Source organism: Chelonia mydas, chromosome 6 (genome assembly GCF_015237465.2).
Source record: "Chelonia mydas isolate rCheMyd1 chromosome 6, rCheMyd1.pri.v2, whole genome shotgun sequence".
Taxonomy (NCBI): Eukaryota; Metazoa; Chordata; order Testudines; family Cheloniidae; genus Chelonia; species Chelonia mydas.
The window spans coordinates 17137550-17155598 of record NC_051246.2 but is presented as its reverse complement, the minus strand read 5'-3'; the positions used below and the strand labels follow the sequence as shown (position 1 = coordinate 17155598).

The window sequence follows — 18049 nt, the reverse complement described above, 5'->3', positions numbered from 1 at the left end:
TGCTGGCAGAGGCTGGGGCTGGAGTAGCCGGGAGCTCCCCCCCACCCCAGCCAGCACCCCCACCCCGCTCCCTGCAGCGCCCCCTGCTGGCAGAGGCTGGGGCTGGAGTAGCCGGGAGCTCCCCCCGCCCCAGCCAGCGCCCCCACCCCACTCCCTGAAGCGCCCCCTGCTGGGAGAGGCTGGAGCTGAAGTAGCCGGGAGCTCCCCCCGCCCCAGCCAGCGCCCCCACCCGGCTCCCTGCAGCGCCCCCTGCTGGCAGAGGCCACGCTGCGGAGCCGCGCCCCTCCCCCGGGGCTCTAGGCCGGTGTCTGCTCATAATCCCTCCACTCCTCTAGGGGGCGCGGCGCTCCCGACCCGCCTCCTGGCTGAAAGCGGCAGTCAGTCAGAGCCAGGCTCTCGGCCCCGACCTCGCGGAGCCAAGCAGGCAGGCGGGCGGGGGGTGAGTGCAGCGTGAGGAACCCAGGAGTCCGGGCCTCCCCCCGCAGAGCCGCCATGTCGGAGGGCGAGAAACTCAACCTGGACTCCATCATCGGGCGGCTGCTGGAAGGTGCGGGGGGGCCGGGACGGGAGGAGCCCGAGCGGGGGCGATGGAGGGCGTGGGGCGGTGCTGGGGATTTGTCCGGTTGGCTCCTGCCCTGCCCCCCGCCCCGCACGGGCTGGGCTGTGGCGGGGCCGGCCGCGGGGAGTCCCGGGGCGCTGTGGCTGGAACGGGCCGGGCGCTCCGGGAAGTTCCGTGCTGACTTCGTGGGTTCCTTTGTTTTCGCTCGGGTCTCCCCGCCTGCAGCGCGCTCGTGGGCGGGGGTCAGGGCTGGCCCTACGTGCAGGGCGGGGACCGGGGCTCCGGTAGCGGCCCGGCCGCTTGCTGCCTGCCCCACGCCGGCTGGGCCCATGGCGTGTACGTTTCATGGCAGTCCTGGGTGGGACGCGCTGTTCCTAGGCCCCAGGGAGGAGCTAGGGACTCTCCCATTCCCGGGGGCGGTGTGGGGACTTGATCGCCGCTGGAGGGGGAGACCCCGGGGGGCGGGGGCGTTTGTGGAGGGAGGGGAGACCGGGAAGGGGGGGTCGTTTGTGGAAAGAGACAGACCGGTGGGCGGGGGGAGGTGACGGTGGTCCCAGTGCGACCTCTGCTCTCCCAGTGCTGCTAACAAAAGGGAGGGAGGGAGTAGCTGTTACTTCCCTGCACCCTTATAATACTACGGGTGTTTGGGGGGGCGACCCTAGCTACGCTTTTTGGGTGGTAGTTGACCCCTGGGGCTGGACCCTGGACCGGAGCAGTTGCTGAGCAGCATATTATCTGATCTCACATCCCCATGCATTGCAAAGGCAAAGCAGAAGCATTAGTCGTGTGTGTCATATGGGGAAACTGAGTGGCCCAAGGTTACAGAACAGTTTAGAGCTGGGGAAAGAACCCAGGTGCCTGGTCTCACAATCCAGTATCAGCTACCAGGCCACCCTGATTCTTAAAACATGTGTATTCTTGTAGCCTGCAGTGTTGAAAAGGGCTTTAGTGTGACCAGGAGCGGAAGGGGTGGGGAATGGGATACAGGACCTTTTCCTCTAGTGGGCACTGGCTCTGATCCTACCCCAGGGTGGGGGGACTTGCTGGCTCAGAGGGGTGTGAGAATGGGACATGGGGCCTTTCCCCACTGGGGGTGCTGGGTCCAATCCTGCCCCGGGGTGGAGGGACTGGCTGGCTCAGAGGGGTGAGGAAATGGGATGCAGGGCCTTTCCTCTGTAGGGGGTACGAGCGCTCCTCTAACTGGTAGAGTGTCTGAAGATCCCATATGGGTTCTGGCCGAAGGGCCTGTGTGAGATGCCCATTGTGGGTCTGGGTCCAGCCTCACTGCACCTCTTGAGCCGGCTGCACAGAGCTGGTGAGGACCTAGGCAGGGACAGGGCTCCTTGACACCTCCTCCCCTTTTGCTGGTCTTGACTCACCTGTTAACCTGCCCGTGTGTGGGGGGGGGGCGGTACATAGGCCTGCCCCGAAAAGCCTCAGGCAGTACAGCCCTGTAGTCCCTTGAACCATTCCAGCTGGAGCTGGGGCCTTGCCCTGAGCTGTGTGTGGGTCTGTGAGCTTTGCAGGGGCTGTGACCGCAGCCCAGCAGAGACGCCCGCTGTGCTGTGTTGCAGTGCAAGGCTCCCGGCCCGGCAAGAACGTGCAGTTGACGGAGAGTGAGATCCGGGGCCTCTGCCTCAAGTCGCGGGAGATCTTCCTGAGCCAGCCCATCCTGCTGGAGCTGGAGGCACCACTGAAAATCTGCGGTGAGTGAGCAAGGTCGGGAGTGGGAACCTTCCTCCTAGCAGCCATGGGGTAGAGGCTGGGGTGGATTCCCTGCACTTCTTGTTCACTCTGGGGGGGGGTTCGCTGGCTTGGGCTCGGCAGGGGGGAAGCCAGGGGTGGATCCGTGACCCACTTCCTGGCCCTTTCCAGAGGTGAGATGGATCCCTGGGTCTCTGGGGGGAGGACCCTGGCTTTGTGGGGGAGGTGGGTTAGGCCTGGCTGTGGTAGCTGCTGTACTCACCTCCTGACCTCCCAGGTGACATCCATGGGCAGTACTACGACCTGCTGCGGCTCTTTGAGTACGGGGGCTTCCCGCCTGAGAGCAACTACCTCTTCCTGGGAGACTATGTGGACCGGGGGAAGCAGTCGCTGGAGACCATCTGCCTCCTGCTGGCCTACAAGATCAAGTACCCTGAGAACTTCTTCCTGCTGCGCGGCAACCATGAGTGTGCCAGCATCAACCGCATCTACGGCTTCTACGATGAGTGTGAGTGTGGGGGCCCCTCACCATCACCACCTGGCCCCCCGAGTTTCCCCCCAACCCAGCTCTCCTCACCCTTACCATGAGTGCTCCAGCATCAACCGCGTTTACGGCTTCTATGATGAGTGTGCCCACATTACTCTGCCCCCTGTACTCTCCATATCCTCCACTGCTCCATATCTATACTCTTGTACCCCCTCTGCCCTGACCACCATATCCCCTACACCCCGAACCATGAGTGTGCCAGTATCCATGGCAGAGGGCAGCCTCTGCCCTATATCCCATGTGCCCCCTAGCTGACGGGGTCTGACTGGCACCCCCTACAGAGGAAGGCCCTATGTGCCGTCACTGTACAGTTCATTTGGCTCCCTGTATGGCCTAGGTCTCTCTCAGCAGGCCAGGGCCCAGCCTTGGACGGGGGGGGGGGCCCTGCTCCTGTGTCTCCCACAGTGACTGGACTCCCATCCCCCACATTGTCTCCCACAGGCAAGAGGCGCTACAACATCAAGCTGTGGAAGACGTTCACCGACTGCTTCAACTGCCTGCCCATCGCTGCCATTGTGGACGAGAAGATCTTCTGCGGCCATGGAGGTGTGGGAGGGGCCGCAGGGTGTGTGGGGCAGTGCCCCGTGACCCTGTCCCTGGGGGGGCAGGGAGACAACCTAGTGGGGTGTTTCAGGAATTCCAGTGTGGGCTTCATCCAGTAGAGGGCGGTACTGGGGAAGGCGGAGGGTGCTAGTGTCCCATGCGGCTGTGGGCACTTGATCAGGGCAGGGTGTTGTCATGGGGATGGAATGGGGGGGTGTTGGGGTAGGGCTAATGGATGCTGGGAGAGCTGTGGGGGTGGGAGCATCTGGGGTGGGGTGCTGCAAGGCAGATATTTGGGGGCAGGGAGTTGCTATAGGGGCTGTGTATGGTGGGATAATTAAAATGTAAGCCCCTTTGTTTTCAGTTTAAACTGATTTTTACCGAAAAATCCCCAGGTTTTACAAAAAGTATTATTCATTTTTTTCTGATTTTCACCCTACTTTTCTGTCATTCAAATATATATAAAAAAATGTTTGATTAGGAAAATACAGAGCATTGCATGAGCTATATGTATCACGATAATACATTAGTCTGTGTGTATATGCAAAGCTGCCTGTTGAACTAAGGCTATGTATTGGTCTAGAAGATACACACAAGAAATAAACAGGCAGCATGCAAGCTCTAGAAGTGCATGTGCATCTGAACATACTGATGAATCTCATGCTCACCACGTACACGTTTCAAGCTGTTAGCAGATAATGGTTTAAAGATCTGACACACTAAAATGGGAAGAAAATCTGTATCAGAATACATTTCTGAACAGAAGGAAGTTTTCAAAAACAAAAAAACGAGAAAAGGATGAAGTTGAGTGTATGTGCTGCAAATGGTGTGGCCCAATTATTAAATGTAAATATTTATATGCAAATAGTTCTAAGTCTATACCAGTAAAATGTTCAAATAAAAAGCTTTATTTGGGGATTAGAGATATATTGTTTTCTTAAACTCAGAGGTGGCATTGTGTTTTGAGTTCTGTTTTAGTTCTGCAGCAAACCACATTGATGAATGGAATTCACAGCATTAATTTACTGAATACTTTCCCCCTGTCCTTCCGTCCACCAAAATAAAACCAATATTTACCCAGAAAAATTAAGTTTTTTGCACTGAATTTTCACCTGGTGGTGTGGTAATAAACACTGATAAATTCCTGGGGAAAATTAAATAAAATAAAAACTGAAAACGAAGGGCCCTATTAATATGCTACCACAGTGTGTGGGGCGGAATCTAACAGACTAATTCCCCCCCCCCCCCCCCAGGGCTCTCGCCAGACCTGCAGTCGATGGAGCAGATCCGCAGGATCATGCGCCCCACGGACGTGCCAGATCAGGGCCTGCTGTGCGACCTCCTCTGGTCTGACCCCGATAAGGATGTCCAGGGCTGGGGCGAGAATGATCGCGGCGTCTCCTTCACCTTCGGCTCTGAGGTGGTTGCTAAGTTCCTGCACAAACACGACCTGGACCTTATCTGTCGGGCACACCAGGTACCAGCTGGGGGGGAGCCCAGCACTAGGGGGCTGTTGGATGAGATTGAGGGGCATCAGAAGGGCCGGGATGGCTGGGGGGGCCGGGGGTCTGGATGGAGGGCATCGTCAGAGCTGTGTGGGGTGCTCTCTGGTGGGGCTTCCCCTGGCTGGGGTACAGGAACCTGTTGGCTGGGGGTGGTTTGCATTGTTTGGATCAGTCTGTTCCTGCTCCTGCGTCCCATGTGGGTTACAGAGAGGGGTTAGTCTGTGGTGCCAGGCTGTGCCAGTTTGGGGTTCAGGCAGAGCTGGGGGCATGGAGTGGGGTGCCTGGGGGTGGATCGGGCCGGATACTACCTTCTGTCTCCCTGCCCCAGGTGGTGGAGGATGGTTACGAGTTCTTTGCCAAGCGCCAGCTGGTGACACTCTTCTCAGCCCCCAACTACTGCGGCGAGTTTGACAACGCAGGCGCTATGATGAGTGTGGACGAGACACTCATGTGCTCCTTCCAGGTGAGCCCGGGGCGGGACAGGGCAGTGCCATGCCCACCCTGCTGGGGCAGGAGGGCTGTGGAGTCAGCACCCTGTGGCAGCCCTGGCGTGGCAGCCCTGGCTCTGCAGCCTGAGCTCCCTGCCAGGGGGAGCTGGGAGGGGTGTCAGACATCAGCTGGGATAATGGTGAGTGCGGGAGGAAACCTCTTACTGGAAGGGGGGGTTGTCCTCTGCAACAGCCCAGATGGGGAAGGGTCTGTGCCTTAGAGGAGCTGTGGAGACCCCAAGTCTGGACTCTGAGGAGGTGTGTCCCTATGGCAGCCACTTCTTCAGCAAGGGGGCAGGGCTGAAATTTCAAGAGCAGTAGGTCCCCTGGGCTGCGGGGGCTGGAATGGGCCCTGGCCCAGTACCTGTGCCAGCTCTTGAGGGGCAGGGCCCAGCAGGCTGGGACCCCCTTCTCTGCATCCAACCTGCCTCTTCTCCTGCAGATCCTGAAACCGGCTGACAAGAACAAGGGCAAGTACGGGCAGTTCAGCGGCTTGAACCCCGGCGGGCGCCCTGTCACACCCCCGCGTAACTCGGCCAAGGCCAAGAAGTAACCAGCTGCTCCCTCTGCCCTACCCCATGGACTGGGGGTGCCCCTTCACTGCCCTGTCCTTTGGTTCTCTGCACAGAGGGGCTCTGCTGTCTAGTGCCCACCCTGCCTGCCTGGGGCAGAGCTGATTTATTATTTTTAAACTCCTGGAGTTTGATACCAAAAATCCTGCTCTGGGGAGAGGGAGCCAAGGAGTGCTCTTGATTCTGGGGGAGTGGGTTTAACCTTTTTGGATCAAGTCTATTTTGCCAGTTGAGCCCCTTGCCCCTCCCCCACAATGCTGAGAAGATTTCTTTTTTGAATAAATATTTACCAGAAATTCCTACCCTGCTGCCTCCCTGTCCCTCCATTCCCAGCTCATGGCAGGGGCTCCCTGAGGGGCTATGCAGGGAATACCCTGTCTTGCCCCATGCTGAGGTTCTAATGCCCCTGGGAGTGGACAATGGTATCTCCCCTCAGCCCCTGCCTGTTGCAGCCAATGCCACAGGGTGCTCCTTTCTGACCTGTGAGCAGGGGCCTAGTGCCTTCCAGCCCCCAGCACCTCCTCACGCCGCCCCCCCCCCCCGGCAGAGTGCTGATGTGCAGCCACTTCTGGGGAGAGCTGTGCTGCCCCTACACCATCGGTTGGGGTTGTGTTATGGTGGGGCCATGAACTATCCTGGTATGATGGAGAGCAGGGGACCACAGCCCCTGCAGGGACCTTGAAGGCTCCAGGAGCCAAGGGCTCCCTGCCAGGAAGGGGATGTTGAGGGCGTCAGTGGCAGCTGAGCCCGACTGCCCCCTCATTAAGATGGGAGGAGGCAGCATGTGGGGGTCACTGTAGCAGAGGATATTGGGGTGAACTCAGCTGCCTGGAAGGGGGTATGACAGCCATTACAATGGGAGTGTGCTGGAGGGGGAAAGCATGGGCCTGTTCTTCCTGCCCCCAGTTTGGCTGGGAAGCAGCAGGGCTAATACGAGCCAGGTGCCCAGGAGCAGGACCCAGCCCCCTGCTCTGCCTAGTTTGTGGCCCCCCAGCAGACGGTCTGGCAGCTTCCCTCAGCCGAGGTAGACACCGTGCACACTGGCAGCTGCAGATTTGCTGGCTTCTAACCAGGGAAAGGGTGGGGTGGGGAGACTGCTTACTGGACCCCAGGGCTGGGTGGGATGGTGCTCCTGGGCAGTAAGAGGGTTACTGTGTGCCCCAGCTGCTCAGCCTGTGGCTGTTGTTAGCCCAGCAGCTCAGCTCCATAGCCAGCTCCCTCACGGCTAGCAGCAGGGCTCCAGCAGCTCCCAGGGATTTGCCCTGAGCGAGGACAGTCCCTGCAGGGCAAGTTGGGGGAGATACACCCCCTGTCACAGCCTCAAACCCACCAGCCCTGCAAGAAGGACCTAGGCAAGCAGCAGGGAGCCCAGCTAGCTTGGCTACAGTAAGAGGCACTTGGGGGATGGAACAGCCTGCCCCCGACTCCTGGCCCAGCTTTTGCAAGGTGTGGGAAGGAAAGGATCCTGCCCGCAGCCCCGCCAACTGCCTGGGGGTGGAGCAGAGCTTCTCCTTCAGCCCCAGCAGCAGCTCTGCAGGCAGCAGCATGTTTTATTATAAAAGCTTTATTTACAGGGCAATGTCTTCACAGGGGCTTGGAAGCAGCATCCCCAGCCCTGCTTCAGCAGAGGTAATGGGGTTGTAAAGTCCAGCTTCTCCATGCAGGCTCTTGGGGGCTTGGAGCCAGGCTGCAGAAGGTGACCTCTCAGGACTCTCCCTCGCTGTCCTCAGCCAGCACATCCTGGCTGGGCCCTGGATGGGTCCCAGCCTGAGACTGGGTCAGCACCGACCCAAAGAACAAGGAGCGGAACTGAAAGAGATGCAGCAGGATGTGTGTGTGTGGGGGGGGGGGGGGGGGGGAAGGGGACTCCCCAGCTTCCCTCTCCACCCATGCTCCCCCTCCACCCACATGGTCCCATTCCCCCCAGGCTCCCATACACCCCTCCCACCAGCAGCTGGGAGTCCACACAGCTCCCCTCCACAGAACAGCCCTGATGCCTCTGCCCACATTAGGGCACCCCCCCAGTCACCACCACATACCTTTTTTTGTGGGGGGGTCCCTGGCACAGCCCCGTCCAGATCACTCTCCATGGCACTGCTCTCTGACTCCAGGGCAACGCCCGGATGGGGGCGTCTCTGGGGAAAGGTGGGGCTGGAGGGCAGCCCTGGCCCCTCCTCACATGTGGTCTCCATAGCAATCATGTAGGAATCAATGTCATCGGCTGTGAAGTCATCAGCAGTAGCCAGGGGAAAGACACTGTGGGGAGAAGGGAGTGGGGCTGGGGCCACAGTCAAACCCTGCCTCTGGAGATGGGGTCCTTACCCCTCCCCCTTGTGGCCAGCCCAGTAACCCAGCTCTCCCACCCTTAGGCATCCCCACAGAAGCTGCTACCTGAGTCTGCGGACAGCCTGCAACAGCAGCTCTACGAGGGAGGTGGCAGCCAACCAGTCTGATGGGGCTGTTCACTCTGAACTCTAATGACAACTGAATGCCACTTTCAAACCCGCAGGGCCCTGCTTACCCATTGGCCGGCTGAGCCTGCAAGGATGTGGAGCGGACCTGAGAGCTGCTGTTGGGATCTGACAGGGTGGCCAGGACCAGGTGCACTTCCAGCAGGGGGTCCGACAGGGTGAAGATGGCCGGCCTGCAGGGATAGCACAGGGGGATGAGACAGATTGGGAGGGGCGGTCCACGACTCTACAGGTACAGCACAGGGTGTGTACAGACAGAAAAAGAGAGCTACAGCAGGAGGCTGCAGAGTCCACATGCGACCCCAACCAATCCAGAGGGGTAGGGAGTGAGTGGCAATGAGTACGTGATCCCATCTGGGGAGAGCCAGCTCAGGGCATTGAGGTAGAGGGAGCATCCCCACCCCACAAACATTTGGCCTGGACATACCTGCCGGGGGAGTCGAAGTGGATGTTGAGGGGCAGGTTGGAGGACTCGGCGAAGCTCAGGAGACCCTAGGGGCAGACAGACAGGGTCAGTGAGGCAGCCTCACTCTCTGGGGCTAGAGCAGAAGAGCTGGGGGGCAGGGGAGCCCTGCTTGCTCACCCGGAACTCCTTGAGGCAGAAGGTGACATGGGACTGCTGCTGCACCTGGACGTCCTGGAACTCATCCTCAGAGAGGCACAGCTCGGTCACCATTATCCTGCTGGGCTCTGGGGACAGAGAGGGGGCTCAGCATCAGCCCCCTGGTGTCCCCACACTGCCAAGCCACCCCCCAGGACCCACCAGCCACTCTCCATAAACTGCTGCCAAAACCTCCCGCCCCAGAGATGCCAGCCAGCCCAGACACCAGGGCTTGTGGAGTAGAACATGGGGTTCTTCCCCTCTAGGGGGTGCCAGCTCCAATCCAGCCCCATGGCAGGGGGACTGGGCTGTGCTGTGTCTCTTTAGGATGGAGCCCATGGTGGGCAGGCTGGCTCACCTGTCTCCTCATCCAGGTAGTTGCGGAAGCTCACCTTCCCAGCAGGGCTGACCCCCAGCGTCACCTCGGCCAGTGTCACCGGAAAATGGACCACAGCATCCACCAGCACCCTGCCACCAGAGGTGAGCGAGCTGTGAGCCCCACCCTACAGACATAGCTGCATCCTCCCACCCACTCCGTGGAGCGCCCCAGAGAGCCAATTGTACCCCCGATCCTCCCACCCCCTCCGTGCCAAGCTACCGCCCCAGAGAGCCTGCTGTGCCCCTCGATCCTTCCACCTGTGCCAACCTAGCACCCCAGAGAGCCAGCTGTGACGCCAATCCGCCCACCCTCTCCATGCCAACCTAGCGCCCTAGAGAGCCAGCTGTGCCCCCCCGAACCTCCAACCTCTTCCATGCTGACCTAGCACCCCAGACAGCTTCTGCCCCCTTGATCTTCCCACCCCAAACTAGCACCCAAGGGAGCCAGATATGTTCCCAATCTCTCTGCGCTCCCCTCATCTATACCTGTGGTTCTCAACCAAGGGTCCACAGCACCCCAGGGAGGCTGCGAACTGGTTTCAGGGGTCTGCGGGGCTCCACAGTTGAAGCCTGGAACCCCAAGTCCCTTTCCCCCGCGAGACTGAAGCCAGAAGTGAAGCTGCAGGGCCAAAGCCTGGCGCGCCGAGCCCTGGCGCCCCGTAAGGCGGAAGCCACCAGCCCCACAGGGCTAAAGCCCCGAACTCCTCCCTTCACCCAGTGGCTGAAGCCCATAGTCCCAAGATCCCCCCGACACTGCGGCTGAAGCCCCTGAGCCCCAGCCCCAGCGGGCTCATGTCCCTCCTGCCCAGAAGAAGCCCCTGCTTTGGCAGCTGAAGCCTGGAGGCCTCCCCACTGGGCCCTGGAATTTTTATAGCATGCAGGGAGGCCTCAGAAAGAAAAAGGCTGTGAACTCCTCAGCTATACCTCATGCTTCGCTTCCTCTCCCCTGACTCGGCAGAGGCCACTCACCGGGCAGGGGCACGCAGCATGTTGGCGCACAGATCCTTGTTGAAAACGGCCTGCAGCAACTCGCACTCTTGGAATGACAGGTTGTGGGTCTTGGTGACTCCTGGCAAGGGCATCGGGACAGCAGCTCAGGGCCAGGGCCGTCTTTGCCCTGGCATCAGGACCATCACCAGCCCAGGACCCGCCCCTGCAGATCCTCCCCAATACACCTCACCAGCCTGGCCCTATGTTCAACAGGGAACCAGGCCGAGGGTCTGACCCTTGGAAACTGCCCCCCCCCACCACAAGCTTCACTCACCCCTTGGCCCCGCCCACCTGCAAGCCTCCTTCCGCTTCCCAGTACCATTCATTGCAGGGCCCCCTCTGCCCACCTGGCTCCAAGCTCCGCTTGTCCCAGCCCTCCAACCCAAACTCACTCCATCCAGGCCCCCTGCTACCGTCACTGGACCCCTGAGGTGCCCCCTGTCATTGGAGGGCTCCCTCATCTCCCTCCCCCACCCCATTAATGGGGCTTCCTGGACACCCTTTCTTGTCCCAGCAGGGCCACCCAGATCCCCGCCTCCCACCCCACTAGAGGGCTCCCCAGCAGCGGTGCACTCACCGTACTTGCAGTGCAGCTGGACAACCAGCCGGCTGGCCCGGGGGTTCAGGGAAATCAGACACTTCTCCACTGTCTTCTCCAGCGAGGGCAGCGAGCGGAACACACCCAGGAAGGACTGGGGGGTCATAGACACCACCCCGTCACCACCTGCACCTCCCGCCACACAGCTGGGGAAATGGCTCCCAGCTCCCCTGCTGTAACCATGAGACACCAATTTCCCTCCCAGAGCCAGGGAGAGAACCCAGGAGTCCTGCAGATTCACACCAAGATTCTTTCCCATCTAACAGGATGGTCCCAAGCCCCGATCCCTTCTGATCCCTCCCTCACTCTCCCACCACACCCTGTGCCAGCTGCACTCACTGCCCAGGGCAAAGGAAGCCACAAGCTCCTGCTCCCTGCAAGCGAGCCCCTGGGACATAGGGACTAGGCACACAGGCTGCTAGGAAACAGCACAGGCCAGGGGTGCAGCCAGGGGCACAACCCTGAGCCCAGCTCTCCCTGGGCCAGGGCCCTCTGCTGGGCTTCCCATATCTCAGATATCCCTGTGCCCTGGGGCATCCCTCTGAGGCCCACCCTTGACACCCTGACGGCACCACAGCCGCACCTTCATGAGGACCTTGCAGCGGAAGGTCTCCCCATCGGGGTCCAAGTTCCCTTCCTCGTAAAGCTGGAAGAAGACTGGGGCGAACAGGAAGCAGGCGTAGGCTGAGCGGGAAGAGTTCACAGCACGCAGGGAGAGCTGTGGAAAGGAGAGCCAGCCGCGTCACCGACCAGCCCAACACAGGGAGAGCCAGCCCCGCCACCAACCAGCTCCTCCGCCTCCCCCATGGGAAAGCCAGCCCCGCCACTGACTAGCTCCTCCGCCTCCCCCATGGGAAAGCCAGCCCCATCACCAACCAACCCCCCCGCAGGAAAGCCAGCCCCATCACCAACCAGAGAGCGACACAACTTGCTCCTCTTGGAGCTCAGTGATAACTCCCAAACCCTGATTAGACCCCCCGTCCTCTGCTGACAACCCCCTTCAGTTCTTCCCTCCCCCTCAGATCAGAAGGGTTCCCCCCAACAGTTAGAACAAACCCCCCCTTACCCCATCCTCCGTGGGCTCTACATAGAGCTCGTCTCCGATGCGGGACAGAGAGTGCACGGCCTTCCCTATGACTGGGGGGGAAGGAGAGAGACAATGACCCTGGGCCAGACCCATCCCACCCCCACTCCCCTAAACTCCTGCTCTCTGAGGCAGGAAGAAAGGCCATTTGGAGCCAGCGCCCCCTAGAGGGGAAAGACCCTCTGTCCCATTCCCCACCCTGCTGAGACCAGTCCCTCTGCCCTGGGCCAGATGGGAGCCAGTGATCCTTAGGGGGAAAGGCCTCACGTCCTATTCCCCATCCCCCTGCCCATCTGGTAGCCCTGCACGCACCTTTGACATTGCCCCCGGTAACAAGGCACCTCATGGCCACAGAGTGATGCAGCTGGGCTCTTTCCCACCCTTGGGTGGGGGGAGTGTCAAACTCTAACCCCGGTCACAGCGCCGTGAACCCCAAGATAATCCAGCCCTGTGGTGGGGAGAGTCTGTGCCTCGGGTGCTGCACTGGGGCCTCTTCCAGGGACTAATCAGTACAACATGCTGGGAAGAAATGGGAGAGACACCACCCTAAATAATCAACTCTGCACATCTCTAGTTCCTTTCCCCTGAAGGATCCCAAAGCACTTCCCCTGTATGCACAGGGATCCCTCACCCGGGGCCGGTGCAAGGATATTTGCGCCCTAGGCAAAACTTCCACTTTGCGCTCCCCTCCCCCTCCTTTCCCCTCCCCTCGTACTGCTTCACTACCGTACAAAGTGGCAATGACAATATCAATAGGACAAATTTCAACAACCTACACACACATAGTCGCACATAAACATATACACTCAAACACTGAACATACACACACAATTGACACAAAGTTAATACTTGATGCAGCAGCACTTGCCAGAGTCTGAGATCTGAAACAACTCAACAAAAATAGTTAGCCTCAGTCGACAACCTCCGAAAACTAGTCAACTTAGCACTATAACAGTCTGTCAGAACGGGTGACGGCTGCGCGTGACGAGGAAAATGACGTCACACACACACACATACATTCTGGGTACCCAGAGGGGGAGGTTTCCATGGTTGGTAACTATAATGCCTCATGGTGCCTGCTTGTCTCTGCATTGACCAGCTGTGGCTCCAGGTGAGCACTTCCCACAGAAATCCTGAGATGGGTAAACTGCCCCAAGAAATTTAAAAATGTCCTGGGCCAAATGTAGAATGAGGGGGGCAGGCAGGGGTCACTGAGGCTGCTCGCTATGGGGAGCTGGGGCACCAGCAGGAAGGCTGCAGGGGGCACACGGGGAGGCAGCGGCAGGTACCGAGGTACCATAGAATATCAGGGTTGGAAGGGACCTCAGGGGACCTAGTCCAACCCCCTGCTCAAAGCAAGACCAATCCCCAATTTTTGTCCCAGATCCCTAAATGGCCCCTTCAAGGATTGAACTCACAACCCTGGATTTAGCAGGCCAATGCTCCAACCACTGAGCTATCCCTTACCCTCAGGCTTTGGGCAAGGAGTCCCGCTCCATCCCCCTAGCGCCCGCCTGCAGCTCCCATCTGGTCTTACCACAGCCCTGCTCCGCAAAGGGTCCTGCCTTAGGGGGGACAAGCCTGGCCCATCTTGTAGGCCCGTAGGGGCTGTGCTCTGCCTCAGAGCAGGCCGGGCCCCGCGCTCCCCACCCTGGAGGGGGCCGGCCCGGCTCCCCCCAGGGCTGGATTAACTTTTTGTGGGCCCCCCTGGGGAATGAAGAGGCCGGGGCAAGAGCACAGCGAGCAGGGTGGATTTGATTTAAATCATGACTTAAATCACTAGTTAGAAAGACTTGATTTAATCATGGGTTTCTACATAAAAGTGCATTCTTGTTGGTTGTTATAACCTTAATACATATTCTTCACAACTCAGAGATAGATGTAGGTTTCATTTTTAGAAGGTACACACTATACATTTTTTAAATGGATTTATTTTTGAAAACTTTTCAGATGAGTTTTACAGCTATATCAGAAAATGAATGATTGTTTGGTTATTTCATTTATCAAAGATAATTGAAGCAGATATTTATGAAGTCATTGGGAGGTGAACTATCATTAATATTTGGAGGATTTTCTTGCCAGGCTGTATTAGGAGGAGAACATCACCAGAAAGACATTTAAATTGTTTTACTTAGCTAAAACAACAAAGTTAAGTATTCTCGATTTTTTTCTTCAACAGCAAACATAAAATATTTTAACAAAAAAAAGCATATGTCCCTCACTTCTCACATTTATCTCCAGACTTCTCCTTGTCCAGATCTATTCTGCCCCAAATTCTATTCTTCTATTCATTGAACTTTTTGAAACTTTTCACTTTTAAAGAGAGGTAAGGGGTTGACCCTGTGTACAGAAATTTGCAGAGGGACAATAGAGTTGAGGTCTGTTATTTCTCACCTCTATACATTATTTATTTATTTAAAAACATTTTTGCTGTTAACAACCGTGTTATCTCTGGAGACACAAGTCCACAGTTTGAGAACTGCAAAACTAAGCATCTCTGATGGTATCTTCTAGACTGAGCACTGAGTCCCATTGGGTAGATAGAAAAATTAACATAAATAATCTATACAGAACCCCATAAGATTGGGTCCCTAATCCATGAACTATTAGAACTCATTTACAAAACTTTTCTTAAACATTACATGAATATATTGTCTCATACTATAGAATTAGAATTTATAATCCCTATTCCATCATAGTTTTAATTAAGATATAATGTATCTTTAGATGGATTTTTCCCTCAAAAATCCGATTTAAATTAAAAAAAAATCCAATTTTTTAATTTTTTTTTAAGTCATTGATTTTTATCCACCTTGACAACTGGGCATGGTGGGGGGGAAGGATTGGTCCCCAGCTGGAGCAAGACAGGGGCCAGGGGCAAGATAAGCACAGTGGGTCATGGGGGGAGGATTAGTCCCTGCTGGGGGTGGAGATGTGCAGGAGTCAGGGCATGAGGTGGGCAGGCTGGGTATATGTGGGGGTGCAGGAGTCAGGACTGAGGGCTGGGTGTGTGTGAGGGGGGTTCAGGAGTCAGGGCATGTGGTGTGGGGGGGTTGGGTATTTGTGGGGGGTGCAGGGGTCAGGGCTGGGAGGTGTGGGGGGTGCAGGGGTCAGGGCAGAGGGCTGGGGGTGTGGGCTAGGGTCATGGGGATGCTCCCAGCCCCCTGCCCTGAGCGGCTCATGGCAGGGGGCTGGAGGGGATATATCCCGATTCCACCCCTTTCCCCCAAGGCCCCGCTCCTGCCTCTTCTCCACTTCCTCCCTCTCCCTGGCAACAGCTGATCGGTGGCAGGGAGGGAGAGGGAGTGGGAGTGGGAGTGGGAACCCAGCACGCTGGGGGAAGAGGCGGGGGAGGGGAGGAGCTAGGCTGCAGGCACAGCCTGCCCTATTGAAGTAGAACAGAACCCCAGCACCAAGCTTCTGCCCCTGCAGGGGAGAGCGGGGGACGGACAAGAGTGGCCGCCGGGCCCCTTCGGAGTGTGGGCCTGGCGCCATGGTGAATCTGCTACTGCCTGCAGTGCTGCCCCGCCCTCCTCAGTGAAAGCTGCGCCCAGGATCTGTCCCCTGGTGCTGCGCGGCGGCCAGGCAGCGCCCATGCTCGGAGAAAAGACAAGTTAAAATGTAAAAAAAAAATTGGGGGGCACCGCTTTTTGGCGCCCCCAAATCTTGACACCCTAGGCGATCGCATTAGTTCGCCTAATGGTTGCACCGGCCCTGCCCTTACCCAGCACTAACGTGCAGCCACCTCTGGGGTGGGGCTAGGCAGCTGTTGAACAGCCACACAGGAGTGCCTAGCGGGAAGTGAAGGAGAACCCCTGTCAGACTGAAGCTTCAAGAAGAATCAAGGGAGGTAGATTTACTTTCTTAGTCCCCTGCTGGAGCTCCTAATCTTGCCCCTGCATGTTACCCCTCTCCCTCCTGGGGGCTCATTCCCTTGCCCTTAGGCCGATTGCCCCCCCCACCCCCTTCCCTGGAGTCTCCCCCTCCAGCTCCCTGTACTGTTTTGTGGCTCTTCTCATGCCCTGGGGTTTGCCCTTTCTGGTTCCAAGAGGCCCAGCTCCCAAACACAACATCCCAACTGCCTCAGCTCTGCAAAGAACAGGGCTCGTTCTTGCTGTGGGAGGCGCACACTAAGCCTCAACCTGCACCAGCCTTTCCTGCAGCCTCATCCCATCACAGACCCAGGTGGTCTCCTTTGCCACCTGTCCTCCCCCCAGCTCCTTCTGGCCACTCTGGCTGTCCCATCTCCCAGCCAGGTTCTGGCTGGCAGATCATCCCTCTCAGGTGTCCCAGCTGCACTTGCCCATTCAGTGCCTCATTTTGCAAGTCACTGCTCACATTCCTAACCTCTCCCCTTCTTTTAATCAGCCCCCTCCTTCTCCAGGGAGCCTTTCTGTCCTGTGCTGATTGCAACTCCTGCCATTTTCACAGCAGCTGCAGGTCTCCTTAGCGAGCTGGGTGCACCCTCTTCCTGGGCTCTGGCCACACCAGGGTAGAAAGACAGATGGCTAAATAACAGTGATTAACCTAACACCTAGTCAAGAGAAAACAAACTGTACTTTAGATGTTTAGCATACGCTGAGCCAGTCAATGTAATGCCTGCGTTAGTGAGACTGAGGTAATCTAATGCCATTTAACCCATCCCTCCCCTAAATCCTAGACTGGACATGGTCCAGATCACTAACCACACTGGTCACCAAGGCCAGACTGAACTGGGATGCCTGCACTTGGGATTGGAGGCAGGTGATGAGGGTCCCAGCCCACACCTCCCTACAGCTCGCTTTGTTAGCATGGAGCCTGCAGCCCTACTGTCAGTTTCTGCTACTCTCCATCTGCATCCCCATCCAAACCACTCTGAAGGTCCTATTGATCCCACCAGCACAAGAGCAGCCCCCTGGCCAAGGAAACAGAACTGAAGGGGAAGATGCTTTGTCAGTGCAGGTGTGCCGTTGCTGGGGGCATCAACAGACTCTGCGGCGCCCAGTCCTTCCCACCACACACTGCCCCCCACCCCCCCCAGTACCTGTCCCTGCCCCGCACACACTGTCCCCCCAGCAACCTGTCCTACTCCACTCCTACATACTGCTCCCCTGCCCTGCCCCACCTCCAGCACCCTGTCTTGTCCCAACCCCATACCAGACACTGCCAGACTTCCACACCACCTCCAGCACCCTGCCATCTCCCACCTCACCTCACCTCTGGCACCCTGTCCTACCCCCACATGCTGTTCCCCTCCCCATACACCACACACTATCCATCTGCACCCTGTCGTACCCTGCCCCACTCCAACACACCCTACCAAATCCTGCCCCAAGCCACCCCATGCATGAGCAATCATGCCTGCCTCAGACACCGCTCTTAGCCCCGCCCATCCACCCTAACCCCGCCCACCTTAGCTCCGCCCCATCACACCTGTCCCTGGGGCGCGCTCCCCGTCCTTGCTCGGTGCTGCCCGAGCTCCAGCGACCGCAGCGCAGAGCGGGGCGGCCCGGCCCGCCACTCGCCGGACAGCTCCCGAACAGGAGGCGCCCGGGCTTCTGGAGAGACAGCGCCTCTTCCGGATGCTCTCGCCCAGCACACGCGCCACTCCTGACGCCGCTTCTGGGCAACCCACCTCCCCCCCCCGGCCGTCTTCCCATTGGCCGAGTCCGGCCTCGGCCCCGCCTCTTAGCCTGTCCTACTGGCTCACGGGTCACGTGGAGGGGGAGCTCTTCTCTTCACGTGACAAAGTCTCCAGAGAGGAGCCGCGCCGGCCCGGCTAGAGGGCACGTGAGCTCCCTGGGTGGAGCCTTGTTCTGGCTGTCCCCGCGTCACCCAGGCCACTTCGCCTGGTGGGCTCGTCCCCTCCTGTCATTGGAGGAGCCGAACGACGCTGATTGGCTGGGAGGAGAGAGGGACAGAACTACCAGCCAATGGGGCCTCGAATGCAGGAGGTAGAGTGCCGGGGTCAACCAAAAGCTTCACCCCAGCCTAGGCTCCCTCCCCTGCTCCCCCCTCGCTCAGGTCCTG

At 58.3% G+C, this 18049-nt stretch overlaps 2 protein-coding genes across 9 annotated transcripts; one reads left to right on the top strand and one right to left on the bottom strand.

Moving 5' to 3' along the window:
- Nucleotides 1–330: 330 nt before the first annotated feature.
- PPP1CA (protein phosphatase 1 catalytic subunit alpha) lies at nucleotides 331–6217 on the top strand. 2 transcript variants are annotated; one of them, XM_037899373.2, is made up of 7 exons: nucleotides 331–547; nucleotides 2134–2265; nucleotides 2541–2771; nucleotides 3252–3356; nucleotides 4607–4830; nucleotides 5187–5321; nucleotides 5789–6217. In XM_037899373.2, exons 1-7 carry the CDS (start codon nucleotides 493–495, stop codon nucleotides 5897–5899), a joined length of 993 nt encoding a protein of 330 aa, XP_037755301.1. In that variant the 5' UTR covers nucleotides 331–492; the 3' UTR covers nucleotides 5900–6217. The 2 variants fall into 2 exon arrangements, with proteins under 2 accessions (XP_037755301.1, XP_037755303.1); XM_037899375.2 differs by lacking the exon at nucleotides 331–547 and adding an exon at nucleotides 624–895.
- Nucleotides 6218–7466: 1249 nt separating this feature from the next.
- Nucleotides 7467–17712, bottom strand: RAD9A (RAD9 checkpoint clamp component A). 7 transcript variants are annotated; one of them, XM_007053785.4, is made up of 12 exons: nucleotides 17453–17592; nucleotides 12353–12559; nucleotides 12023–12093; nucleotides 11540–11674; nucleotides 10936–11050; nucleotides 10338–10437; nucleotides 9349–9458; nucleotides 8973–9079; nucleotides 8817–8881; nucleotides 8440–8562; nucleotides 7958–8174; nucleotides 7467–7727 (listed from the first exon to the last, which is right to left on the bottom strand). In XM_007053785.4, the coding sequence occupies exons 2-12, from the start codon at nucleotides 12384–12386 to the stop codon at nucleotides 7623–7625; spliced, it is 1182 nt and encodes a 393-aa protein (XP_007053847.2). In that variant the 5' UTR covers nucleotides 12387–12559; nucleotides 17453–17592; the 3' UTR covers nucleotides 7467–7622. The 7 variants fall into 7 exon arrangements, with proteins under 7 accessions (XP_007053847.2, XP_027683332.2, XP_043404870.1 ...); XM_027827531.3 differs by having other exon boundaries at nucleotides 17432–17555; XM_043548935.1 differs by lacking the exon at nucleotides 12353–12559 and having other exon boundaries at nucleotides 9383–9458; nucleotides 10293–10437; nucleotides 17453–17712.
- Nucleotides 17713–18049: the final 337 nt, after the last annotated feature.